Source organism: Microtus oregoni, unplaced genomic scaffold (genome assembly GCF_018167655.1).
Source record: "Microtus oregoni isolate MIOR12 unplaced genomic scaffold, Mior012 000172F_ref0000184, whole genome shotgun sequence".
Lineage (NCBI taxonomy): Eukaryota > Metazoa > Chordata > Mammalia > Rodentia > Cricetidae > Microtus > Microtus oregoni.
In genome coordinates, this window is record NW_024544828.1 from 369,425 (window position 1) to 396,867 (window position 27,443).

Below are 27,443 nucleotides of genomic sequence, written 5' to 3' on the forward strand. Positions count from 1 at the left end.
TAGAGCTCTATGGAGATCCACATTTAGATGTGAGGGTATTTCTACAGAGCTTGAATTGAGGGAGGGAGATGCTGCCCTGAGAGTGACTGATACCACCCTATGGGCTGGGATCCCAGACTGGGTAAAGAAGAGAAAAGGAGAAAGTTCGCTGTCCCAGCGCCTGCATTCTCTTTCTCTGCTGTTTGGTCTGCTGAAATGTGTGAGCGCATGCCCACTGCCACAACTGTGACTTGCTCCCGCTGCCATGTTTCCCCTGCCATGATGGTCATGATGCTATATTCTCTGAGCCATGAACCAAAAGAAATCTTTCCTTATTAAATGGTTACTTGCCAAGTATTTGACCACAACAAGAAAAAAAAATTAACTAGGGAAAGGCCATACTTGTGTTTTGTGCTGAAGCTATTTTCTTGCCTAGCCTGGTGCTAGGCACAGAGTGCAAACTCAAAGAATGTTTGATGAAGAAAATATGAATGACTGGATCTCACGGTGCTCAGGGAAAGGAGCGAATTTACCATGCTCATCTTTCCCCAGCATGCAACAATCAGTGTCTGAAAAGCCTGTCCCAAACCAGAAATATGTTTTTGCTCTCTGTCACTGTCACCCTGGAACCAGAGCTGGAAGAGAAAGTAGGATGGAGTTCAGTGGTCTGGTCTGTCTATTGTTCAGTCAATGTAAAGAGGGGTGGGAGGGGCAAGAAGTGGAGCCAGCATCCAAAGTCATTGGGAAATCCTGAGAATTCAGGTCTTGCTGATCAGAGGGTTCATTTTAGGAGAGGAAAATGGTCACTGGGCAAGTTTGCCAGAGGTCAGACCTCCTTATTGGCATCACAAGACACACACACACACTTTGGAGCATACAAGGAGAAGCCACATATAGACTTGGGGGAGCCTGGCTAGACAGACAGTCCTTAATCTGGCCCTGAAGAGGAGCTGGTGTGTCTAGGAAGGGTTGGTGTGTTTAGAAGGTTGTGGGGGAGTGTCTGGGACTTGATGACCCATGTGTAGAGTCAATTTGTACAGCATTGAACACATGGCTGCCAAGCGCCATTTCCAACATCCCTGAACATAAGCGGGGGCTGGACGGTCCCCAACTGTAAAATGTTTTAAGCCTTCGGATAGCTAGAGAACAAGGCACTTGGAGATTAAGCTCCCCCTTTCACTTTTCTGGAATCTGTGCCTAAGTCTCCCTGTTAATAAAATTATCCTCTCCAACAAAACTGCAGGTTTAAAAATTCAATGGCTTTGGTAGGTCAGGTGTCTCCTCTGTGTCCAGATGGACAGCATCTGGTCACACTTTTTAGGTCATAAATATAACGCTTGTGTTTCTGTGCCTCCTTAAGAGGACCTAACAATGACAGAGGAGCTCCAAGTTCATAGAGCACTTGGTCCAGTGTCTCAGCCAGGGCAGGAATCTATCTTTGACAGGTGGTGCTTATTTTACGCTTTATTACACACCGAAGACTCAGCCCTTCTTGAGTCAGTTTGGGCAGGCATGGCTGTCAAGGATGTCTCCCTTCCGTGGAGCTAGGGCTTGACCCTGTCACTTATATATCCAGGAACACTCTTCTCTTTTCCTCCATGACGGTTCCTTCAAATAACAAAATGCAAACATGGTCTGTCTCTCCCTCACCCTTCAGGCTTCTGTTTCACTTGCTATGGTCATCCACAGTCACTTGGGAATGCTATGTGATAGACATTGTGTTAGCCATTAATAAAACTCTCTGACTCTTCAATAAGACTTCCTTGACGATTGTCTGTTTGCAGAAATGGCCACATTCCAGTAAAAGTACCATCTGAGCCATAGGGACACACCTGAGATGAATTTAGCACTCTAAGGTACATCCAATTAGGAGGTGGTGGAGGGGAGTGGCTGGAGGCTGAGCTGAGAGCCGGTGGAGGAGGTGTTGAGCAGCTAGCTAGCTCAGGCAAGAGTCTTCTCCAGCCTTACTCTTCTCGGTGTCTTCCCTACGACCAGGTCAGTAGAACTAATGCAGGCCTCATGTAACAGGTCGTTCTAGTTCTTGTGTTTTTCACCCACATCCTGTGTGTTACCAAATCTCTGATCTGAAGCCCGAGTAATTCTCCTTTGAAGGGAAGCCCTGCTTCTTCCTTTTAAGGATTCTTAGATGCCCTTTATTTGTGGTTTTTCTTTCTCTATTACTCTGCTGGTCTTCCCTTGTAGGGATTCCTGTTTCCTGAGATTTTTTTTTCTCCCTTTTCCTTCTTTCAGTCTTGTCCACTGATGGGTATTCCTCTCTGGGAGCCATAAGCAGGGTTGGGAGAGTCACTCCCTATCCTTGGTGATTTTGCTGAGCCAGATGCCCACTCCTCTCTATTCCAAAATTACAGCCTTCAGCTGGCAGAAAGCACAGTGCCTCCACCTGTTCCTCTCAGATCTCCCACTTTAGTGTCCAAGCCTCTAGAGATCCCAGGCAGCCATTTTTAGTCTGGTTGCCTACATCATCATCCATTTAGGTCAGCAGAAGTAAGCGGGCTCGTGAGTCACCGTGAATTGCTCATCCTGCTTTAGGCAACCTGTCTAGGAACACAGGGGCTTTCCGTTTAGAAAGACACACTCTTGCTAGAGGGTGTTGAATAGTCTCAGAGCCAGATCTTATGCCTTCACACTGGTGCTCCTTCGGAAAAGCCATTTATGATCTTCAAGTCTCTGTTTTCTTACTTTTAAAACAATTACTCTTACTGCCCTCATGGACGTGTAATGACTAAATGAGATATTAACTGTTCCTTTATTACAATGCCTGGCAATAGAATAAAGGCTGGAAGTGGGGATGGTGAAATAGCAGCGGTGATGATGGTGGAGAGTGGTAATGGAGGAGTTGTTGGTGATGGTGCCTGTGCTAATGATGACAATGACCGTGATGGTGATGTGGTGACTGTGGTGCTGATGGTGATGATGGTGGTTGTGAGAATGTTGGTGCTGGTGCTTCTCCTGCTAGCGATTCTTCTTTATGAGATCTATGAGGAGGTGGTTATATTTTTCCATATGATAACTTGATTTTTCCCTCTTGACAGTTCATGACTATATTCCTCAGAGTAAACATTATTCTTGCTTTTCCAGAACATATCCACCCTGCAGAGATGAAACTTCACACGCTCGTATAGCTTGAGAAAAGACTAAGTTCTTTGTCCATTTCCCTTCCCCTGGTTTGTTTTTCTCCATCGTTCAGATCTGGCTTTGGTTCTCTCTATTCCTTGGGTGCTCAGGAGACATTCTCTGTGCCCTCTGGTCAGGGAGTCCATGCATTTGTAGCACAGTCAGTGATTATCGTGGGAGAAAATACTTCAAGGAAATCTCTGTGGATCCATGGGTGAAGGCCTTTGTTTCTGCGATAAGCCAAAGACCTTGGTTCTCCTGGAAGCTGCCCATGTGCTCACTTGTTTTTTCTTTTTATTCCCTAACTTTCCCTCATTTTTCTCACTATCCCAATCTGCAAGATTATAGAGGAGACATTTCAGGATCTCTTTGTCAGAAATCTCTTCTAGAATGTTCCCATATTAGATGTTCGCTCAGTTGAGAAAGCCTGTTTCTTGTCTGAGACCCCAGTGCACACACAGTGCACACAAACAGAAACACACAGTGCACATGAGAGAATTGACACTGGACCTAGGAATCTTATTCTCAATGCTCCTTTGATATGTTTTCTACATTAAACTTGAAGTAAGCCAGCCTTTCTACTTGCTGTAAGTGAATACCAGAGAAAAACAATTTAAGGGAGAAAAGAGTCCTTTTGGCTTGTGGTTTTGAGTTGTTTCAGCCTGGTTACGGTGGGCCATTTGTCATCTCAAAGGATGACATCCTAAAGGATTCACCAGCATAAAGGGTGCTGCTGCCCACACTCAGGGTGAATCTTCCCCTTTAATTAACCCTCTGATTTGTAGTCATGCTAAGGTGCATCTAAACAGGTATGTTAGCTTGATCCCTGTGCAGGAACACAGCACTTTGCACAACACCCTGCGAGGATGGCAAAGCAGCCCATTATTATTTCATAGCTGGGGAAATCAAGTCTTAGGGAGGCTACCAGACCATTCATCTCCTGCAGAAGGTTGGCAGCCTCACAACTCAAGCTTGCTTCCCTCTGTACTCCACACTTGGGACCGCTGGCCTCTGGACTCCAAAGAAGACAAGCCACAGAGCCACAGCCCTTACCCCAAGCTTCAGTCTTTTTGGCATGGGAACGTTATTTCAAAGAGTTATGAAGGCTACCTGAGTGCACACTCAGCCGCCTCAAGAGAAAACCTGGCCAGAGCAATAGATTTGTTCTTGAGTGTCATCAAGGACACTGGAGGAAGAGCCCTGAGCATCACATCCCAGGAAAGGATCCTGACTCCACTGAAAGGAAGGGCAGGCACGGGAGGGAGCCCATTCCTTGCCTCTCCCATCAGCCCGCTATGGCTAGGCAGACTGTAATGGAGCCCCTGGGAGCTGAGGGCTGCTGATGCGGAGGCTTCTTGGCTCATCCTTCTTGGTGTGATGCATCTGCAGCATGCTGACTGTGCTGGTGCCATGGCTGGCTGCCTCTGTTCCCACACAGTAATGCAGCACAGGAGGCTAATGGGTTTTCATTGATTCTCTTGATGGGGCCAGCCAGGGTGTCATATAACATGAAAGATCACTGGAGCTCAGTGTGGCTTAGGAGAACCAGGGGGCTGGGTCTGTGTGTGCTTGTGGGTGCAGGCAGGCATTCCACAGCTCTCTAAGGGCATCTAGGAACAGTGATGTAAACATCTGGCCACTACACACACTTGAATGGATGGACTGTGCAACGTAGCGTAGAACTGCTCTGAGACACACTCTCAACTCTCAATCTATACTTCCCCCTCAAATCTGTGGCTTGATAAAATATACCATTATTTGGGCATGGTGGATGCCTCTCTCATGACAAGATGTTATTCTCAACCTTAGGGACAGCTGAGGAATCACCCACAAAGCTCACACAGAATGATAGCAGAGATTCCATTCTCTCAGGTGCAAGATGAGCCCAGAAATCTGTCTTTTCACAAGCTGATGATCCACAAGGCTGACACAGTGGTCTTGGAATCATACTCTGCGAGGCACCAGCACAGCCTGTAGGGTTTATTCCCAGGGCATTCCTGACTTCTTTCATGAGCTTTAACTGCAACTGCTTAATGGAGCTTCTAAAAATTAAGAACTACCGGTAACAAAACACCTGATCGACTGTGGTGCAGAGCCCTCGGTACATAGGACCAGGAACCCAGCTCGTCCTGGAAAAGAGCTACTCAAGTAGCTGGCAGGTGGCTCGGGCATCACCACATATAGCTAAGTAACCCGTCTTCCCCGAGTTGTGCTGTGAAGCCTGTGTCTGGGCTGTATGTTAACTGGGTCATGCTTCAGTGTCCATGGAGGGTGGGACCCTTCCCTGCTTCCCTTCAGGACAGAGTCCTTGGGAGGACAGCGCTCATAGACAGGTGCCTGTGGGGAGGACTCACGGCTTGGTCCGCGGATCTTGATGGGCTTACTGCTGGTCATGGACTGGGAGCACGTCTGGCAGACACATTCTTTACCACTGAAGGTCACCTTGTCTCCAATCGGGAAAGGCTTCCTGCAAGGAAATGAGGAAGAGAATCGGTTTCTCCTGTCTGAAGTTCCTGTGGCTACTGCTGACTGGCAAAGCCTGGGCTTGGGTATTCTCTAAGATGTGTAGCTTGCTTTCTAAAGCATCCAGCAGGGCAAAGTGCCGTTCAGAACGACAGTCTGGCTAAAGCACTCAGGATCTAGGGGGCCAGAACCGGATGATGCGTTAGGCTATTTATATCACGTGACAGCAGTAAGTCATACTGTGGCTGTGAGCACATGCTCTCCAGCTGTAATGGAGAGGCAACCCCCCTGCTCAAAGTGTTTGTCCTATCTCTATGTATCAAGAGACCATGTGGGCCCCAAAGTTGCCAATTCCTCCTTTTCGCTATATGGACAGTTCTTAAAACACTCTTCCTAATGAGAAGATTGTCATTCTCCACACACCATGCCCACCTCCTCCTCTGTGTTTGTTCAGTTTCTCCAGGCAGGGGGTCTCAAGCTCATACATCTGCCTGCCCAGCCAATGACAACGGACTCACAGATCTCCAGTACCACCAAAGAAGTTGAGTGGCTGCTTTTGCTTATGAGGCGTGGGGTACCTGTCACGTGTGTGCGCTCTGAGTTTAGGTCCTAGCAAGTGGCCCCACTTGTCTTTTTATCCGCAACTTGGGACACTTGGAGGGAAATCTGGGGTGGGAATTAGGGCAATTATATTTTCCCTGTTCTGATTTGTTATGATTTTTACACAGCCATTAGTCAGAAATTCTAACTGGTTACTCTATTTGGCAACTAACCAGTGATGATTTTACAGGGGAAAATAATTAATCAATACTTTCTTTTCCCAAATAAAAATACACATGTACTCAAATCATATTTTGCTTATGACTTAATCAGAGATGGCCATTAAATTTTAACACATTTGTGGGCAGGGCTGAGGTTGCCTTCATTTTGTTTCCATCTCCTTAATGTGTTGCTTGGCATGTGGCAGGGCCTTGGTGTGCATTGCTAAATTAACATGTGGTTGAGCTGTCTGGCAGGGAAGTGGGCAGAGAGGAGCCATCCTGAGAGTGGTTGGATGGCTGTCACAGTGGGAAAAACAGGCACAGCGCAGGCCGGTCACCGGCCACAGGTTCTGCACACACCCTATCTGTCGTCTTCACAAAACCAACGAGGCCGCAGTGGAGTTGACCTCCACTACTGAGGCTTACACAGATGAGGCCAGATACTGGGGTCATTCTTTCAGCCAGAGATAGTGTTGGGAGGATGGAGGAAGGCTATCGGCAGACATCCTTGTGCTGCCTGAGGATGAGAGTGTAGAAGCCTGGGCCAGATAGCTTTTTGGCTTCCAGACTAATTTCTGAGGGATAAGGTCCTTGGTGGTTTTTTTTTTGGGAAATGAAATGCTGCTGATCATGGTGTTTGGATCCTTTTCCTGCTGTCATCATAGGTCAAACCAGTGCTTTACATCAGACAAGATGGCATCTAGCTGCCGGACGTTTTGAAACCCGCGGCCCTACCAGAGCAGTCTATCCTCAAGTTTCCAGAAGCCCAGGGCCTAGTATAAGGCCTATATGCTCCTGAGTTGCCTGGAGAAGGCCATGTCTTCCTCTCCTCTGGGGCCTACCCAGTATCCCTGGTCCCCTGGGGTACTCACCTGCACAAGCTGCACACGAAGCACTTAGGGTGGTAGGTGCGGCCCAGCGCAGAGATGACCTCACCCGTGATGAAGTCCCGGCAGCTATCACAGCGGGTACCGTAGAGCTGCTGGTAGTCCTGGGTGCAGATGTACTCCTGGTTCTTGAAGAAGAAACCCGACTGGGCCAGGCCGCAACCACACACTTGGAGGAACAAGGGAAGAAACAGTGCAGGTTGAGTCTGGGAGAATCGGTAGGCAGAAGGTCCTTCCTGGGGGAAAGGCTGGTGTCTGACTTTATCATTAGGAGCCATAGGGTGGTGACATGTCAGAGCTCACTGGCCTTTGGGTCATGTGCATCAGATCATATAGCGCTCTTCGGAGGTAGATGTGTGAGTCTGGTTTGGACTCCCAGGCCTGGGTTTGCACACAACTCAGTTGCTACTGATGTATATTCCTTGGGGATCATGGCTATTGTACAGTCTTTTCAACACACTGAATTTCAAGACCTTGGGACTCTCAACATGCCACGGAGCTGGTGGTATCGTGAATCTGAGAAAGCAATACTCATTGAAAAAAAAATCCTCTGGGAGACTGCTATATGCCTGACTCTCCACCACGTCAAGAGCAATGTGGAGACTGCCAGAGCTCCAAATCCTTAACAGGAGATAATTGGGTTGGCAATGGGATGGCAAATGTGAGGTGTCTGGTTGGTTCTTGCTGCAGACAATAGCAGGGTTGGTTTGTTTCTAGGCGTGGATGCAAAATACACAATCCCTGAACTGCAAAGAGGCAAATGTGTCTCCAGAGAGACAGTGCCATGCATTATGGGTGATGTGGCCATTGCGTAGGTACGGACAGTGGGGAAAAGGAAGAAACCGGGTCAGTGTGGAGAGAGGAACTGTGAGAGGACCCTTGGCTCAGGTGGTGTCCACGTGAAGCACGGACAACATGAAATGCAACAGAGCACAGACGCAGGAAGCCGCCAGGCACAGATGTACCCGGTGGGACTGGGACACAGCAGAGTCTGAGGGAGTGAAGGGAAGGCACGCAGGAAAAGATGGTTTCAACCCACTGGGAGGAAGGCAACAGTCCCATTTAAGAAGTTCAGGTTTTGCATATGTGGGATAGCTCCTGGGTTGGGAGTACTAGGGGTGAGGCGAGATATCCCAGAGGCCACAAAACAATGCTGGCTTTTGCCATTGCTCTTGGCCAGCCACCAGAACTGGATGGCTCATCCTATTGCTGAAAACAACGCACACTTTGGTCACGGGACTCAGAGAAATCAAGCCGATATTGACTGGGAAGCGTTCTCCTGCCTGGCACTGTATGGAAATAAAGAGCAGTTAGGTAGGAGAAAAACATGTGGATGCATAGGTATCCGAACAACCAAATTTATGGGGGAGCAAGCCCCATCAAAGGAATCTGCTGTGTGGGAATAGGAAGTTCATTTATGAAATGAACATGATAAGCTATGGAAAGAGGCTGTTTCTTCCATGGGAACGAAAGAGTCTCAGAGACAATGAAACCATAGCAAGCAGAAGAAGATACCAGTTCAGCCAAAAGCAGAATGGGTCAGTCAGGAATCAAAGGAAGGTAACTGGACAGGCCCCTGGGTCCCGTGTCTAGTTCCCCTTGTCTGTACCTATCTGGAGACTGTCTGGTAGCCTGGGTTTCCACATGGGCTGCCATTGGGTGGAAAAGGCCTTGACAACACAGCTGGCCTAGAGTTACAGTTCTCTGTACAGTACCCGGCAGGTACTCTGGCTTTTGGCACCCGTTCGTTCCCTGAGGATCTGGGTGGCTACAAGGCGGCTCTCTCAAGCCTGGCCAGTGGTAGGGAAACTAACAGAATAGTTTCCAAGTCCGTCGATCTGCGGAGCCAGCTTTTCATGGGTGACATCACCTCAGCAAACACTATTTCATTACTGAGAGTTCTGCAAAAGGAGCCGGGCTAGAAACGGGAGAGCCTTTCAGAGGTGAGCAAACATGCCTCGCAAGTGTTTGCTTGCTTCTGTAGGCTGGCAGCAGGCGGAACAGACAGTGGGGGATGGGCTCACCCGGGAATCAGATCACCAGGCCCTAGTCTCACTCATCCTTGCCACTAAGTCTCTGGATGACCATGAACTTGGCCTTCTCCTTCCTGGGGCCTCAGTTTATTTCTGTGCAAACTGAAAAGGCTGACAATTTAAACCTGACCTCCTGTGGGCCCACGAGAAGAACTTGGGGCTTGCTGTGTGTCTGAGCATTTTGAATTCAGTCTGAAGTCTTGCTGGGCGGATGGTGGAGACGGTGACAGGAAGCCAGGAAGGGCTCAATTTTCAGGCACCGTGAAAATTCGTCCTCTCAAACAATACCTGGCCTTGGGAGCAGGCAGAAGCAGAGCACAGGCTGTTCTGGGCACGCAGGTGGTAGATCAATTGCTTCATGGAATTAGTTGGGTCATGGCCTACTACCTCATTGGAAACAGCTCCTGTTTTTCCCTTCTTTTTTTTTCTCCTTTGTTTTCTCTGCCAGCTCCACCTCCAGAGTCATCTCTCCCAGTGGAGAAAACCAGGAGGCCATGAGAAAACTCGGAACAATCAGTTCCTTCATTTCCTCCAAGGAGCTTGAGGAGGAAGTTTCTAGTAGGAAGGATGTAAAAGTTGATAAGAATCTTAGGGACTCCTGGAAATACAGTAGGGAGTAGGGATGGGGGGCAAGGAGCAAAAAAGAGCGGCACAGCAGGTACGGATGAGGCCAGGTGGAGCCTCACACATGGCACGGGCTACGTGAGAATGAGTACACCTGGATAGTCATTATGTGTGCACGCGCACGCACACACACACACACCACATGTAAAAGTCTGATGATTTAAAAAAAAAAAGACAACTACTTAGGTCTGGGGAGATGACTCTGGGTAAAGCTACTGCTCCCCAGGCAGGAGGACCTGAGTTTGGATACTCAGAACCCATGTGAAGCTAGCCCAATGGAGCAGATCTGTAACCCTAGCACTCTTACAGGGAAATGGGAGGTAGAGACAGCTGGCCTGGAGTATGTATGAACAAGGTAGAAAATGACCTCTGACCTCTACTTGGGGAGACTACACACTCTGTTTTTTCTCCTCCACTCAAAGATAAACACAAAATCAAAGCAGATCATATGGCTGGGCAGTAAGAAAGGCAGATGACCCAGTTAAAAATGCTTGTGGAAAATGCACATGAGTGTTATCTGTGGACACACTGCCTGGAAGTCTCTCTCATGCACAGCCACAGCAGATGCCCAAGAGAAATGTACATCTCAGGTGTTGCATAGTTTTAAAGTCCCTCCCTCTTCTGTAGCTCCTTTGTGAGGTGAGGGACTAGCTTGTTACTAGGGAGATGCTGGGTCTAGGACTCTGCCAGAGAAATCAAGACGGTCAAGACTAGATTTTCTGAAATTTCAAGATTAGAGTTAGAAGGGCCTGGAGGGCAATTTAATTCAATATTTAAAACATTTTAATTGTGAAATATGTAACACAGAGAGAAATACATCTGTACAGTTTAAGGAATAATTCAAATTTGTACCCACACGCCTGTCCCAAGTTTCTGAACTAGGACATTCTCGGCACCTGAGAAACCTGTCTGTAGCTCCCCCCCCATAGCGCCCCCTTTCCGCAGGTCACTGATTGGGTTTTTATTAACCCTTTACTTTACTTTGTAGGCTACCATTTATGATCTATCCACACATAACGGGTCACTTAGTACAGCCTGTGTCTGATGTTGTCACTGCTGGACCCTTTTGCGTGTATCCTGTGCCTGCTCAGTCTCTGGGGGCTGTGTAGAAGTCACGTGGGGTGGATGCAGCTGCAGAGGCTGTCTCATGGCTGAGAACCAGCTTTGGCAAGTGCTGCTCCTACGACACTGCTGCTAGGAGCCTCGCTATCTGCCTTCTAGTTTTCCCTTCTTTTTCCTAATCGATGTTCTCACCAGCAGATCCCATAGATCCTCATTCTTACCAATAGATACTTGGGGAGACCTGAGTTTTCAACATAACATATGTGAAATGGTATCAGAGTGTGACTTTAAATTTCATTTTCCTGATGATTAGTGAATTCGAGAATGTCTTCCTATGTTTATGGGCCGTTTGTGTTTCTTGCATGGTAAAAAGGCTAAAATCTTTCACCCACTGAAGCTTTAAGCTGTGTTTTAGCTCAGAAATGAATCCCTTTCAATTTGCCACCGCTAACACCTGTAGTGCCGGTCTTCTCACTGCATGTCTTCAGATGAAGTCACATCCTCAGATTTTTTTCCCCCAGGGCTGTGTGTGTGTGAGAAAGAGTTTATTTAGTTTATAACCCCAAGTTATGGTCCATCACTGTGGAGGAGTCAAGTCAGGTACTCAGGCAGCATCACAAACATAATCACATCCACAGCCAAGAGCAGAGAGAACAAAATGCACCCACCTTTCCCAGCTTGCCTGTGCTTAGTACTCAGGACTAAGTAGCCCGTGAGTTTTCTTCACTCTTATACAGGGTCCACCCAAGAATTGGTGTCTCCCACATGCTGGGTAGGTCTATCCATGTCAATTAACAATCAAGACAGACCCCATAGACATAGTCTCAGGTCAAGCTGATCTAGACAGATCCTCACTGTGACCCCCTTTAAGGTGATCCTATATTGTGACGAATTAACTGTTAAAATTACCCAGAGCAACATGTGTCCTGAAGATGCTCAGCCATGAGCTTTATCACGGAGACTCTGGCACACAAGCTCAGTTTTTACTCTGTCAATTCCCCATTGTTTTCTTTATGGCTTGAACGCTCGGTATCCCATTTAAGAAATGCTTCCCTACTCTGAAGCCCTAAAAGGATGCCTCGATGTTGATTTCTAGAATTTTGGTTGTGCTCTCCATATGGCTGCAGTCCACGCATCTGGGATCGACATTAGCGAGGGCTATACGATAGGGATTCAGTTTCCCCCCACATGGAGAGTTAATCACGTCTGTGTTGTTTATGAAGCAGCCTAATTGTTCTCCAGTGATCAGCAACAGACCTGTTTCCTTGTGTGCTTTGTTCTGGTTCTATATTCAGTTCTGCTGGCCTATCTACGGGTCCTTAGACCACGACCCCGTGTGTCAGTAACGTATACACTAACAATAAATGGTGAAGGCTGGTGGGATGTGGGCAATCACAGACCTTTTGTCAAGAATTCAATTTTAACAGACTCTTAATTTCCATCGAAAACTTTATGTAATATACTAGAATTGCTTTATATTGATAATTTATCCAGCATGGCACTGTCATCTTAAATTTATTTTTTTTATGCATTTATGTTATTTTGTATGTATGGGTCTGCTTGCATGTATGTCTGTGTACCATGTGCATGCCTGGTGTCCTCAGAGGTGAAAAGAAGCATCAGATCCTCCAGAACTGGAGTTACAGATGGTTGTATAGGTGCTGGGAACCAAATCCTGGTCTGCAAGAGCAACGAGTGCTCTAAACCACTGAGCCATCTTTCCAGTGGGTCACCTGTCCACTGAAGGTCCCTAAAGTTTGGGTTTTGGAGGCTGGACCTTGTGGCTCTGATTAACCTGTTCCCCTCTTTATACTTCTGTGGCTTGATAGTTAAGTCTAGAAGAGCCAATAGATGCTTGGTTCATTGCACTTTTATGGTTTGGGGTGGGGATAGAATTGACCATTGACTACCACTGTCTTGATACATCTCTTTGTCAGAGCTTTGCAAACTTAAGATAGTCCACTTATCCAGTTCCTTGCTACTGACCCGCCTTTTCTTTTGCAAAGAGGTTTTAACTACAGCTCCAGTGGTTCAATATCTTAGGAAGCTACAGAATCACTCAGTTTTAAACATTGTTTTAAAGTAACTTTTAGTAAGTTTCGCTTTGCCAGGATCAGTTTTTTAACCCTGGTTTTGCAATCTGTTTTTCTGAACTGTCGGAAGCATGTTGTGTTTCCACTATGGCAGCACATGCAGCGTCTTAGTGCTTTAACTTTAACCTTTGCCTGTTTCTCCTTCCTACAGAAGTGATTTTTCAGTCGTGTTGTCTATTTAACTTGTTTTTGTACAGAACTCACGTCGGCTTTCTTCATCTGTGCTTTCTGTCTACTCTTTCCTTCCTGTTGTTTTCCCCATTCTCACTTTTAGAGTGGGGTATTTGGCTCACTAATGTTCAAATTTCTTTTCCTGTTATGATTATTTAAGGCTATTGCTGTTATCTTTTACCAGTTAACATTTTACCATAAGTATTTTATACATCATATCTTTCCCTCTTATCACTGCTAAGTGTTTTCTATTTTCCATCAAGATTTTGCTAATCTTTGCATCTTGCATCTCTCTTTTCTTCCATCTCAGGGTCCCTTCCCTTCTGCCTACAGAACACACTCCAAAATTTCAGTTCATGAGGGTCTGTTGAAACCAAATCCAGTTTTTGCCAAAAAATGTTCCTTGAGCAGTCTTAATGACACACAATTCCATGCTATAAAATTCAGCTATTTAAAATGTATAACTCAGTCATATTTAGTATACTTTAGTATATTTGGTATTTTCTTCACATCCAAAATACACCATACACCCATTAAAATCAGTACTTACATTTCTTCAACTGCTTCCACCCAGTAATCTTGCTTATTCTGACTATTTCATATATGCAGATTGAAATATGTATTTGTGTAGTCTTTCCTGCATGTTCCAAAGGTTGGAGAATGTATTTCATTCCTTTTTTATTGCTGAGTAATATCTTATTGGATAGGCAAAATGTATTTTATTTATGAGTTCGTCAGCTGATGGATATTTGATAGTCCCTTTTGTTCAACTACTACGAGTAGCACTGCTATGAACATCATGTCTAATACTTTGAGTGAAAACGTTTTCACCTGTTTTTGCATGTGCGTATGTGTATGTATTTGTGTATGTGGGGGACGTCAGCCCCTGTGTGTATGGCACGGGTGTGGTGGTCAAAGCGCAACCTTGGCTGTTGCTCCTTAATTGTCTTCTAGCTTTTGTTTGGCCTGCACAAGGCAGGCTAGCTGGTTCATGAGCTCCTAGCAGTCCACCTGTCTCCCCTTCCCATCTCGCAGCCCACCACTTGGAGTAGCTGCATTTTACATGGGGTTGGGGGATCCCGTCTTCACTCTTGGCAATCATTTCCTCAGACTCTGCTTTCATTTTTTCTTAAAATGAAAATCACCCAGGAGTGGAATTTTGAATTCTAGGCTTGACTTAACCTTCTGAGGAACTGTCAGACAGTCTCTTAAGACAGCACAGTTGTTTCTATTCCCACCAACAGTACCAAGGGTCACAGTGTCTCTGCATCCTCCTCAACACTTGTATTGGGATTGTCTGATTTTAGCCATCCTTTGTATGGGAACTTGTGTGCACTGTGGTTTGATTTGCTGCCTTTGGATTCTACTGATATTGGGCATTTTTATGGGATATTTGTATAACTTCTTTGGAGAAATGTCATTTCCTTGGTCCATTTTGACACTGGGTTATCATTTTTATCATTACATTGTAAAAATTCCTTACATAGCTTAAGCACAGTGTTTGATTAGATATCTGATAAGTAAATATTTTCTTCCATTTGGGTCCTGTAAGGAGTGGTATTAGTCCCTGTATAAAGAGCTCTCTCTCTTTCTCTCTCTTTCTCTCTTTCTCTCTCTCTCTCTCTCTCTCTCTCTCTCTCTCTCTCTCTCTCCTTCCCTTCCTATCCACCTTCTCTCTACCATGCAGAGAGACTTTCTATTGTGGCTATCTGCAAAACAGGAGTCCTCATTAAAGCCCAACATGTCCTGATTTTGTACTATTATTTTTTTCAGAAATGTCAAAAAATTTCTGTTTTTAAGTCACTCAGTCAATGGTATTGTTGTGACAACTGGATGTGACTTGACATTGTATTATGTTGATCCAATTGAAATTCAAGCTATCTTAGCAGCATTATCTGTTCACATTCTTAAGGGTGTATTTAAGCCAGGCATGGTAGCTTACTCTGTAATCCTAGCTCTTGGTAGGCAGAGGAAGGTGGTTATCTGTGAGTTCGAGGTCAGCTTTATCTAGATAGCGAGTTATAGCCAGGGCTACAAAATGAGACCTTGTCTCAAAAAATAAAAAAACCAGGGGTGTTTTGGAGCATAAAACTAAGCTTTGATGATGTTTAATTTGCCTGTTTTTTTTTTTCTCTGTTGAGTCTCCTTTTTATATTGTCTGAGAAGCTGGTACCCTATACAGTAAAGAGAGATTCAAAGACAAACAAAATTTCTAAATGGTTTACTGTGTGTTAAAAATATATGCAGACTAAAAGTTGAAGTTCTTAAAGTAAAAAACAAAAAAAGGAAGAGAGTTGTTGTGTGTGGTAGCACACACCTTTAATCCCAGTGCCTAGGAGGCAGAGGCAAACAGATCTCTGTGAGTTCAAGGTATAGTAGCTTACACCTTTAATCCCGAATGCCTGGGAGGCAGAGACAGGCAGATCTCTGAGAGTTCAAAGACAGCCTGGTCTACAGAGTTACTTCAGGTCAAAGATACAGAGAACCTGTCTCAAAAAGTAAAGAGTTAAAAGTAAAAATAAACAAAATAGAGGTTAAAACAAAGCTGCACAAAGATGGAAAATACACAGATAATTTTGATACTGTATGCTATTATGCTCTCTTTGAATTATTTGAATGCTGAGGAAAGAGCAAAAGCTACTAAAAGATATTTGTTTATAAATGCTTCTGAACTAATCCAACATAGATATTTTGAGTTTGGATCTAAGGATATGATACTTTGGAAAGGAGTTTCTTATTTTGTTTTCACAGAGGATGAGACGCTGTTCATTTCTTCTATTCCGATTTGGTATGATGGACCACGCCCTCCTGAAGGATTGTTGTGAACATCTTCAGAAAATTGCTTCGCTCAACTGCCAACTGAGATGAAACTAACACACAGGTTATACCATGAAAGACCTAATTAACGACGCCCCCATTCAGCAGGAAGCAGTTTGGAGAGAAAAAACTGCGCCCATATTCCCAAATGTGGTTTATAAGCGTTCTTTTACATTTTAAGGGGGATATGATAGAGATATGAATAATTTACATTGATATGGATTTTGTTTTAGTGATTTAAGGTCAATTTTGTTATATGTATATGTGTTTCTGATCTTGATTAAGGAACTGTGATTGTGTAGTTCATTTAAAAATGTAATGTATAATTAGAAATATAGATTGTTAATAGATAATCATAATAGTCAAGTTTGTAGTCATGTTAGTTAAGATTTTCTAGATGTACATAGATATATTTTAGATAGGCATTCTTCATATTTTTCAAAGATTATAGAATATGGCATTTTAAATGTTTTAATAATTTAGGACTTTTCATGACAATGAGACACTCTGCTCCTGGCAGCACCAATCTACTTCAAGAGGAAGATGGGCATCGAAGAGGATCCTTATGGACTTTGATAGCCATTTGGGCAAGAAACTGCTCTTGCCTGGACTATTGCATAAACTGGACACAGAGAACCCGCAGAGAGGGGACTACTGAACTTGCCTAAGGTGAGATGATCTTTCGGGGTTCCTGATTCATGAAAGAGTCTGCGAGACATTCTGCAGGACCCAACAGATAGTGACTGAACTGACTTTGAATTTTCCTGCTTTATGGAAATGTCTGCTGGATACCATGGGCCTGAAGGCTGAAGATGGATGCCCCAACGGTACAAAAGAACTTTGGGTGACTGTCCAGGCAGCGAGATGTCTTTGTCATTTCTAGAGTTTGAAGTTTCTTAGTTCTTGTTTACTTAGGTAATATTATATCTTTCTGGAGTCTTTGATGGAGTTAAGAATAGTTAGTTATAGTTACAGTTTTCCTTAGTTATGATAAAGATTATCGTAACTTTTACTTGATAACTGTTTTGTTATATGTAATTTTGCTATGTTAAAGTTAAAGCCTTTTTTTTGTTTAAACCGAAAAAGGGGAAATGATGGAGGAAGGTCATTGGCTAATAAAGGAACTGCCCTGGCCCATTTTATTGGTTAGAAGATAGGTGGGAGGAGAAAACAGAACAGGATACTGGGAGGAAGAGGAAGTGAGGTCAGAGACTCGACAGCGCTCTCAGGAGCAGATGCCTGAGAGAGACGCCATGCTCCGCTCCCGGGATGAAGCTCCGACCCAGGATGGACTAGGCTAGAATCTCCCCGGTAAGCGCACCTTGGGGTGCTACACACAGATGATTGGAAATGGGCTAAATTAATATGTGAGAATTAGCCTAGAAGAGAATGGGCCAGGCAGTGTTTGGAGGAATACAGTGTCTGTGTAATTATTTCGGGGCATAAGCTAGCCGGGCAGGCGGCCGGGGTGTTGGGGACGCAGCTCCGCCGCCGCCCTTATTACTTCAGTACCCTGCTCAAGGTCACAACGATTTATTCATCTATTTTCTCTTTAAAATTTTACAGTTTAGCCCATATGTTTGTCTTTGAATAATTTTGAGTTAATTTTTATATGTTTGTATGAAACAGTCTATTTTCTGTCTTTTTTTTTTTGTCTGTGAATATTCAGTTTTCCTGGAACCGTTTATAGAAAGACCCGTTTTTTTCTATTGAATTATTTTAGCAAACCTTGTTGAAAATAAACTGGCCATAAATATGAAGGTTTATTTCTGGACACGTGATTCTATTCTACCGATTGGTATGCCAATCCCTGTGCTATCACCACACTGCACGGTTATTAGCTTTATTCGTGGCAAGTTTGAAAAGTGAGAAGTGCGGGTTCTCAGTGTTCATTTTCATTGTTTGCTCTTTGTAAATTGATGTGAATTTTATGGACTGATTTATGCTGTCTCGAAGTGCATATGCGGAAGCTTTACCCTCTGCCCTGATGGCATCTGGGGGTGTAGTTGCCATAGGATAATTAGGTTTAGTTTTAGATGGGGCCTTGAGAGTCGAGCCCTGTGTAAGCAGTGGTATTAGTCCCTGTATAAAGAGCTCTCTCCCTCCCTCCTTCCACCATCTCTCTACTTACTATGGTGGCTACCAAGCCAGGAGGAGTCTTCATTAAAGCCCAACATGTCCTGATTTTATACTAATAATTTTTTCAGAAATGTCAAAAAATAAATGTCTGTTTTTAAGTCACCCAGTCAATATATTGTTGTGACAACTGGAGGGGACTAGACATTCTATTATGTTGACCCAGGTGAACTCAAGCTATCTTAGCAGCATTGTAGTCTAATTCATGAAGACGGAATGGCTTTCTGTGTGCTTCCGCATTTTCAAGCTGTCATAATTTTTATTTTTTGTTATATTTGTTTGTATCTATTTGCTATTGTAAGCAGGATTTTTAAAAACTGTATTTATTGTGTGTTGCATGTGCGTGCATATGCATGACACAGTGCATGTATGAAGGTCGGAGGACGCCTTATGGGAGTCAGCTCTCCTTCCACCATGTGGGTTCCAGGGATTGAGCTCAGATTGGCAGGTCTGTTGGCAAGTGCCTTTGCTCACTGGGACATTTCACCAGTCTGAATTGTTTCCTCAGCTTTATTTTGTTTTTAGCAGTGCCGGGAATTGAACTCATGCTAGGCAAGCGCTCTACTGCTGAGCTATTACATCTCTACCTCTCTCAAATTTACTTCCAGATTATCCATTGCCAGTGCATAGACACACAAATGGTTTGCAATATTGATCTGGTGTGCTGAAACATTTTATTTATCACTTCCGATAATTTTTTTTTCATGCATCACATAGGTTTGGCTATACATGAGATCATGTTATCTGCAATAGAAACCATTTTCATCCTTTGTAGGGGAAGCCCCAGCCAATCACCTTCTTTGAAGGGCGGGTACCCCTTAGGCGAATGTTTACCTATAAATCTGGTGGGTGTGCTCCCCGCCTTCCCCTTTTATTTCCTGCTCGTCGCTGAAACCCTGGTTTTGTAAGCTCTCCCCTTCTTCCCCTTAATAAAGCTGATATTAAAGCTATCCTGATAAATCCTATTTGCCTGTTGTTTATGCCCCTTCAACCCTTTCTTCTCTCTCTCTCTCTCTGGTTTTTGAGACAGGGTTTCTCTATGTAACAATCCTGGCTATTCTGGAACTCACTTGTAGACCAGGCTGGCCTCAAACTCACAGAGATCCTCCTGCCTCTGCCTCCTAAGGGCTGGGATTAAAGGCTTGTGCAACCACCACCCCAGCTCCTTTCTTCTCAATTTATATGCCTTTTGAATTTAATTTTCTTGCCTAACCCAGTATTTCATTAAGCATTAGTGGTGAGATCAGACATTCCCATCTTGTTCTTTATCATATAGGGAAAATTTTAGCCTTTCACCAGCAAGTATGACATTATATGTTGGGTTGCCTTTGTTCTAAAACAATGGTTTCTATGAATACATTACCCTACTTTGATGACTTTTTCTTCCACTCCACGAAAGAACATCCTACTGTTTTCCGGCTTGCTTGCTGATGTGAGAGCATCAATTGTCACCCTATCAGCCATTCAGATGCAGATGATCCGTCTCTGATTTCTGGTTACTTTTGAGATTACTGCTTTATGTTTGATGATCTGAGGTTTCATTCTGATGCGTGTAGGCTGCATCTTTTATATTTCCCTGCAGAGTTTTGTTAGACTGCCATCGATAATGTCTATTCTAATATGTAACAGTCTAGTCTCCACCATTTCTGTCATTTCTCTCCACGATTCGCAGTTTTGTCTCTGAGTTACTCATTTTTCTATGTTAATCCTTTGAGGTCTGGTATAAAGCTGAGCTTCGTCTGAAAGGATTATTATTTGCTTTTCCTGTTTGTCAAGTGTGAAACTTCGTTTTAAATTTCTGACTCTGGAAAACACCTGAACTCATCTGAACTGATCTACCGTCAAGATGGAGGCACCTCGGCATTCCCTGCCCTCTCATATACTAAGCCATCAATACTACCTTTGAGCAGGACCAGTTACTGAAGAAACTCTTCAGCATGCGCCCCTACTCTGACTGGGAGGCTTGCAAGGTCCTGGCCACCAGACTCAACCTGGAGGAGCAAGTTGAGACTTAGTTCTAATGATGCGAGCACAAATAGAAGCAGAAGGGCACCACGGAGCATGCGCTCTATCTTATTCTGGTCAGCCTGGCTCTGCTAGCTCACAATTGAGCCCTCCTCCTACCCTACCCAGCTCAGCCTCTGGCTCTACCTTTTACTAGTCATTTTACTGCCAGTGCCTACAAAGATGGAGAACCAGGGCCCTCTCCATCCACCCAAGAAGGCCTCCTTGCTGGCAAGTGAACACAATTGCTTTTAATGGGGCCTGAGTGTGGGTCCAGTTGGGAGTCTTCCCGCGACAACCATACCCCCGGCTCCTGGAAGTTCTGGGAATGTTAAGGAGGCTCGGCATCTGAGTAACAAGGCGGAATTGGTATGTCACTAATCTCCAAGGATTCCCGAATCTCCAGAGGAGGCCTTCTGCAGACCCTCACTGACAGGTGCCTGGTTGCAGCTTTCAGTGTTCTCTTCTGAGAGGGTTCATAATCCTGAAGCTGGCCCCAGACTTAATGTAGCCGAGATGACCTCCAACTCCTGGTCCTTTGCCTTCACCCTCTCCTTTTGGATTTTTGTTTTATTTTGTAGTTGTTTTGTTTCTGGCCTGATATCTGAAGCCTCCACCTCTCAGGTGCTAGGCTGCTCAACTGTTGGTGAGATTTTTGGTTGTTTAGATTTTTCCCCCCATTATTAGATCTTTTTTTTTTCTTGCTTAGCACTCATCTTACTTTTAGTCAAGCCCCTCTCCTGTGAAGTTTCGTGCACCACGTTGCCTTAGAGTTAGTTTTCTGGTGTGTTTCTGTGTGTTTATTAACACTTTTCAATTTGCTTTGTAGGGACCTGTTGGGCTTTCATTTCTATCCAAGGCATACTGACAATAAAATTATTTATAGAAACTAAAAATATACTTTGATAAAATGTATACACAGTATGAGTATCATCCATGAATCATGTAAAGGATGGATTCTCAACAGCTGCATAGACATTTCAGTCCCTTGTATCCAGTAGGCAGGCTTCCTTGCTATCCTCTTTGCTGTTGTATGAGAGCCATTTTCCCATGATGCACTGTGAGCAGGCCCTCGGCAGGACCTCTGCTGTATGGTTTCCTATTATATCCCAGCTTTGGTGGCTCTAGCATGTTCTGTTTCTCTCTATGATCCACTGAAGCTTGATGTCCCCAAGGCTTTGCACAAACCATCGTCGGGATGAAATCTGGCCCTGGCTGTTCCACCACCAGCTCCACTGACTGCTTCTGACCTCTGCCGGTTCCTTCCTTTTATCTCAGCACAGTACAACGTGTTGGGAGAGTTGCAAGGGGACTGGGTAGACATTTCAGAATTGCCTATTGAAGGCAGCGAATCTCCTTACTTGTTAGGGAAGGAAACCCAAATCCTGTCATTTGTTTTACCTCCAAGCAGCTGACCTAGAAATATTCAGAAAAAATAATGGTCTATTTTCCTCCTTGAAATCTTCGTCAAAGGAGACTCTATACCGCCTTTTGGGGATTGTGGATGTGGCCAAATGAGTCCCTTCTCTGCATTCACACCCTTGAGATCTGAGGCTTCAGATTTCCCCACAAGAGGCAAAGTTTCTCTAGGAGCTTGAGTCTGGCTTGGCTATTGGCTTTTTTTTTTTTTTTTGTCAACAGTAGGACATTAACAAGCATGGCCCAAGCTGGGGTGTGAAAGGTCTTGATTACTGAAGTGTATCCTCTTGTGCTTGGAGATCTGACACCACCACATGAAGGAGGCCAGGCCAGCCTGCTGGAAGCGAGAGGCCATGTGCAGGCACTGGTCCGGTCCGCGGTTACATTTTGTTAGGAGCAAAAGGTAACTGCTCACACTCTCTTCAGAACATCCATTGCAGAGACACACGACACATCCCTCCCTTAGGACACCTTTGTTGTTTTGATTTTCTGTCCTGCCCCCAATTTCTGAGATGTAAAAGTAGTCACTCACCAAATACTGTATGGTTCAACTGCACTAAAGACTTTGCCAATTCTCAATATAAGTATAAAATTTAAATTGCACAAATTAAGACATATTCTATATATGCCTCTACAAACACATTCGAGAATATATATATATATATATGTATATGTATATATAGCTCAATACAAAGCCCAGTTGGATACATGAGGCTGAGGTAATTATTGATAAGGGGAGATCTGGAAGTTTCCATTGACTATATATTCCATATAAGTTAATGGTAAGAATTAAGTCCTTAAGAAATCAAGCCGGTATGAGTCCCATTGACAGAAACACAGTGCTTGTTATATTTGTCTGACCTGGAGAACTGTGATGCGTTCTGGGGATCGCGATTTAAGAATAACATTGACGACCTAGAGTGGATCAAAGAGGAAGCCTCATGATAACGACACAGGAGGGAGTCATTGCAGATGAGGCTCAGTTTGAGGACCTGTGATATAATTTGTCATGGGAAGACCTGGCTACGAGTATCCGAAGTGCGGTCACAGAGGACAGAGAACAAAAAGCACACATTGAACTTTCAGCACATAAACCTGGGTCAAGCTCACAAGCGGTCTGCCAGGGCCATGGCTGCTTTGTGAACTTGGCAGCCTGGAGGCAGAGATGGGAGGTGCCTCAGGAGAGGTGTTTGTCAGCCCCCTGGAGAGAAGCATGGCTTGTGGGCGACAGGACTCGCTTTCAGATGAGCCCGCTCCCTTCCTGCTACAGTGATCCTCTCTGTTTGGGAATGCTGAGCGAGCCTTGGCGTAGGATGCAGGACACTGTGAGTCAGCTCTATGTGGGTAAGCGGTAGCAACAGAACATCTGTTTCCAAATGGCAAATCTTTTTTTTTTTTTTTCGTTAGACTTCTCTGCTGAGGACCACCATACTGTCATAGAATAGCTGTACATCTCAAAGCCAGACTGGGTTTATCCACCGTAGCTAAAACTCTCATTCACTCTCTAGCTGATTGAGAATCTCAAGCAGCAGTCTTCTCAGATGCAGACGTTAGCTCTAAGGATTGTCTTTTTTTCCTGGCCGGCCTCTGTTTCTCTGAGAAGGCCAGGACCTCCTCCCACCCACCCACCCACCCACCCAGCTCTAATCTCACTCAAGCGTCCCCTTGGGATCCACACCACTTAAGAGCAAATTCCCAGTGGAAAGTGTTGGCCTTTACAGCTATCTCAACAGCTTGTTATATTCCCGTCCCTAGGCATGGGCTGGTAGGGAAGGGCCAAGAATCTGCCAAGGGAGCTGAGCCAGGGCCTCCTACCTTGACAGGTGAAGCATCTGATGTGGAAGTGGTTGTTGTGGACCCGGACCACTTCTCCTTTGCAGGTGTCTCCACAGCGGTAGCACTGGATGACGTTGGAGCTGCCCCGGGGACTGTAAGGAGTCTGCTGGTAAGGAACTGGAAAAGGAAAGGAGAGATCACAGTCTAGGAGGTTCTAATTCTTGGAAAAGTCAGTCATTAGTCATCATAATCTTAACTAGGAGAATAAGAAGTAGGACGGGTGGAAATTATCTCCCCACCAGACAAAAGTCCCCAGCACATGGTATATGCCGGACTGAGTGCCTTTGAGATGAGTCCCTGAGCCCCCTCCAACAGGCAAAGACTCAGGCGTGCACATAGCCTTTCCTTGCGACAATAGAACCCAAACTGTTGAATGAGGAGACACGGAAGAGGAAAGAGTGTGCTCACGTGCTGCATAAAGTCTGGGCCAAGGTCAGATCCCTGACAGGGGACCCTTGGCATCAGGATGGAGCTGGAAAGGCCCTATTGCCCCATGATGCTCTGGTGGAGTGACGCTTCAGAGCAAGGCATTAGTCATGCATGTGATACTGCTGTAAACAGACCCACTGCATTGCCAGCCCCGGAAAGTGCACACGATCATGTACGGTACAGAATATTTGACAATGATACTAATGACTGTTTGCTATACTATATATTTTATTGTTACTGTACAGCCCAGCTCCTTAAACTGTGGATCAAAGCCTGAGATGTGGTCATATAACTGAGCCAGAGAGGGTTGAAAAAAAATCTGACAACAGTAAAAGACTTCTGAACATGAAGCAAAGAAAAGAAAATTAATCCAAACTCAAATGTGTTGTGAATCTAGCTGTTCCTGGCAGCGCTCACCTGTGTTGCCCTGTGGGACTTTCCCGCAGGCTTGGTTTGGAAAGATGCTCGGGGTACTTCCCCTGCGCATGCCCTCCCTTTCTGCAGTGCTAATGAACGCTGCCTCAAACACCTTGGCTCAGATTTGAGACCATGGTATACTCTGCACTATAGTGGTTTTACAGATCTACAAGGCTTTCTCCTCTCATAGAAACATAATAGTTTAATTACAGAAAGCAAAGACTTCTGCTTCTTTCCAACGGTCAGGCCCGAGCATGTAAGTAGTATTTTTGGGTTATACGGTGTTAGAACATTTAAAAAAACTTCCATAAAGAAACTATTAAGTCAATTTTGACTTTAGATTGAGGCAGAATTTCCAATGATTTCTAAATGGTTGTAACAACACTTTAGCCGTTTTATATAACATATTTCTGCAAAGTGCCACTACTAACCCTGGGTAGTGCTGGAGAGATCTCCTCACTGTTAGTTAATCTTCTGTTTAGACCTACTCATGATTACTTTTGAGATCTACTTCCCATGAGATGTAGTTGATTTAACCACCCCAAAGTCTTGGAAATTGAGTAATAGGTACCTGCCTAGACCATAAGACCTCAGGTTGAAATGCCATTTGCAGCCATCTGATGTAACCTGATAAAGAACTTTGCCTTTGAGAAATCCAGTCTCTCTTATAGGTGGCCTTAGTGGTCTTTGATGAAACATCATTCAGTTCCTTTATTTCCACCCAAAGTTGGAGACATAGTTCAAAATCATCTGCTCATACTCTGTTAGAAGGCTCAGCCTTGTTCTGAAAATACCACTTATGCACGTAGACTTCATGGGTTTATAACTTATAGTTTGCCTGGACTCTTGAACTACAGAGGGGATCTAAAGACCACATCCTTCCACGGTTCTTGGAAGTGCAGTTGTAGTCTGTCCACTGGCGTCTGGATGCCTTCTAGGCACATGAAGAGTGCACATGGTGACTGTGGCAATGGAATCTCCATGGAGATTGTGTGTGTTCCTTCGAGGGACGAGTACTTGATTTGCATATTGCTGATCGCTTCACCTGGCTATATGTGGAGAAGCTGTTGATGGTGTCCAAGATGTTGGAGCCTGGATCCATGCATACGCATCCCTCATGAGCAAGAACAAATCATGGTTGTCATGGCCTCCAAGACTTTGTTACGGCAGCACAACCAAGACAGTTTCTATCTGGTGCATCTGGCACCTGTTATTTTCCCTAACTAAATTTGGTGTTATCCACACCACCCTCAAGCTAGTTTCATAATCAGGAGGTCTATAATCTCTTCAACTCATCTCATCCACTCTTCTCTTTTTAATGACAAGAGAACAGGGTCTCTGTCTTTCCTAATTACAAGTGTCCTGAATTACATGTGTGCTGTAGAACAAGGACCTGGCTGCTTAACCCTGAAACTGGACTCTCAGAGGTTTGGTAACTAGGGTGGAAGAAAAAAAAAATCATTTTTTTTTGTTAAAAAAAGAGACAGTTTCACTGGCCTTGAACTCATCATTTTTCTGCCTCTGCCTCTCAAGTGCTAAGATTATAGGCATCACCAAGATGCCTGGCTCAATTTCATAATGCCTCTCTCCATTACTCATTTTTTCTTTTCTGTCTTCAGTTGATAAATCAAAGAAATGCATTCATTAGCCAGGTAAAGAAATCATTAACTAAATTTGAATGAGTTAACATGGAAAAAATGCATTTGCTGCCCTGCCAAAGGCTGACAAATGACTCAGTGGTTAGGAGTACTTCACCCACGGCATGCAGCTCTCAGCCTCCCGTAGCTCCAGCTGCAGAGAGCCTGACACCTTCTTCCGGTCTCTGTGTGCACACATGCATGCACCCAGGTGTGTGTGTGTCCTGTGAACATGGACTGGAATCGGGGCCACCGTCTCTCCACAGCTCAAACCAATTCTCCTCAGCTAGAACATTTCATGAAACATTCCCTTGAGTCCAAGCCCTTCTCTTTCTTTTCTAACTTCTTCTCAGAGTCCCCTAGAAAATATTACACTCCCCCCTCCTCTCTGGCTCATGAGAAAATATAAATCCTACTCATATGAGCAGCATGGTGGTATACCCCTGCCAAGGGAAGCAAAGCTGTGTGCCTGAAAAATGAAGTAAGAACAAATAGTACAGCCATCCCCACGAGTGAGGAAAGCTTGGAAGGCTCTCAAATCCCCACCAGACCCACAGCGCACGTGCTCATCTACGACTTCTGATTTAATCTCTTTTCTAGTTCAAGGACCGCCATTCAAGAGCAATTCATTTTTTTCTAATTTAGGGAAGTGTCTTTGCGAGCTTGGTCCTCCAGAATTCAGTCTTGAGCCTGATGAAAAGAGAGAAAATTAGAGGAGGTGGAGGAGGAGAACAGGCCACTGTAAGCTGGAACTTCACTCTGTCCCTCTGTCCCCACCTCCAGGATTGGAGGCTGCTGGGATGATGGGCACGGTCAAAGCTCTAGGAGTGTGTGATGTCTCTAAGTACATCATTAGCAGAAATACAGGCACCCCTGGGAGAGCTCTTCCGGGTTGCCGATACAGGCTGATTATAAAAGGGTGCTGTGACTTGATCTTTTTTTCAACACTAGAGAGGGTCAACAGACCTCTGGGGTCAGGGATGCTGGGTTGAGATAGGCTGCAGATGCCCCTGCCTTGGCAGCGATCTCATTTCCAGTGATATTTTGTATTTTTTGGCTAATTAGATTAGGAAATGAACCTAACAATATTCTTTGTGTAGGTGTGTATAGGGACATGTGGAGAACATGCCTCCCCCCACCATCTGAAGCTCCTGTCAAACGCTGATTTATTTGGATTTTCATCGTGATGCCAGCAGACAGAACCTGGCGCTTTGCACGCATGCGCTCAACAAGTTCAGTCACTGACCTTCCCCATCCCCCAAAAGATGGGATCTGACTTGCTGATTTTCTCCTGGTCATTCTCTCACCCCACCTTTTCAAACCTATAAAGTAGGGAGGTGCACTTACAGGATTTATTACATTGATTTTATGTGTAAAGGTCTTTTAGATTCCAAGTTGATTTACATACAGATTCCCAAACTACCTCAGGCGTAAGGAACCTGTCCTTGAGAGCATCATTTAAGGGTGGTGACAAACCTTTGGGAAAGTAGTTCTGTTTGCTTGTGATATAATCCCTGGCATTGCCAGGTTTAGGCAATGT

At 44.8% G+C, this 27,443-nt stretch overlaps 1 protein-coding gene across 8 annotated transcripts in view; it reads right to left on the reverse strand.

Moving 5' to 3' along the window:
* Positions 1-27,443, reverse strand: part of LOC121445289 (actin-binding LIM protein 3) — a 119,705-nt gene that overhangs the window by 51,072 nt on the left and 41,190 nt on the right. For all 8 annotated transcript variants that reach the window (XM_041647335.1, XM_041647336.1, XM_041647338.1 and 5 more), the window contains 3 exons: positions 23,400-23,537; positions 7,211-7,394; positions 5,469-5,581 (listed from right to left, as the gene is read on the reverse strand). In XM_041647335.1, coding sequence (XP_041503269.1) covers positions 5,469-5,581; positions 7,211-7,394; positions 23,400-23,537 — 435 coding nt within the window. The remainder of the gene's footprint in view (positions 1-5,468; positions 5,582-7,210; positions 7,395-23,399; positions 23,538-27,443) is intronic.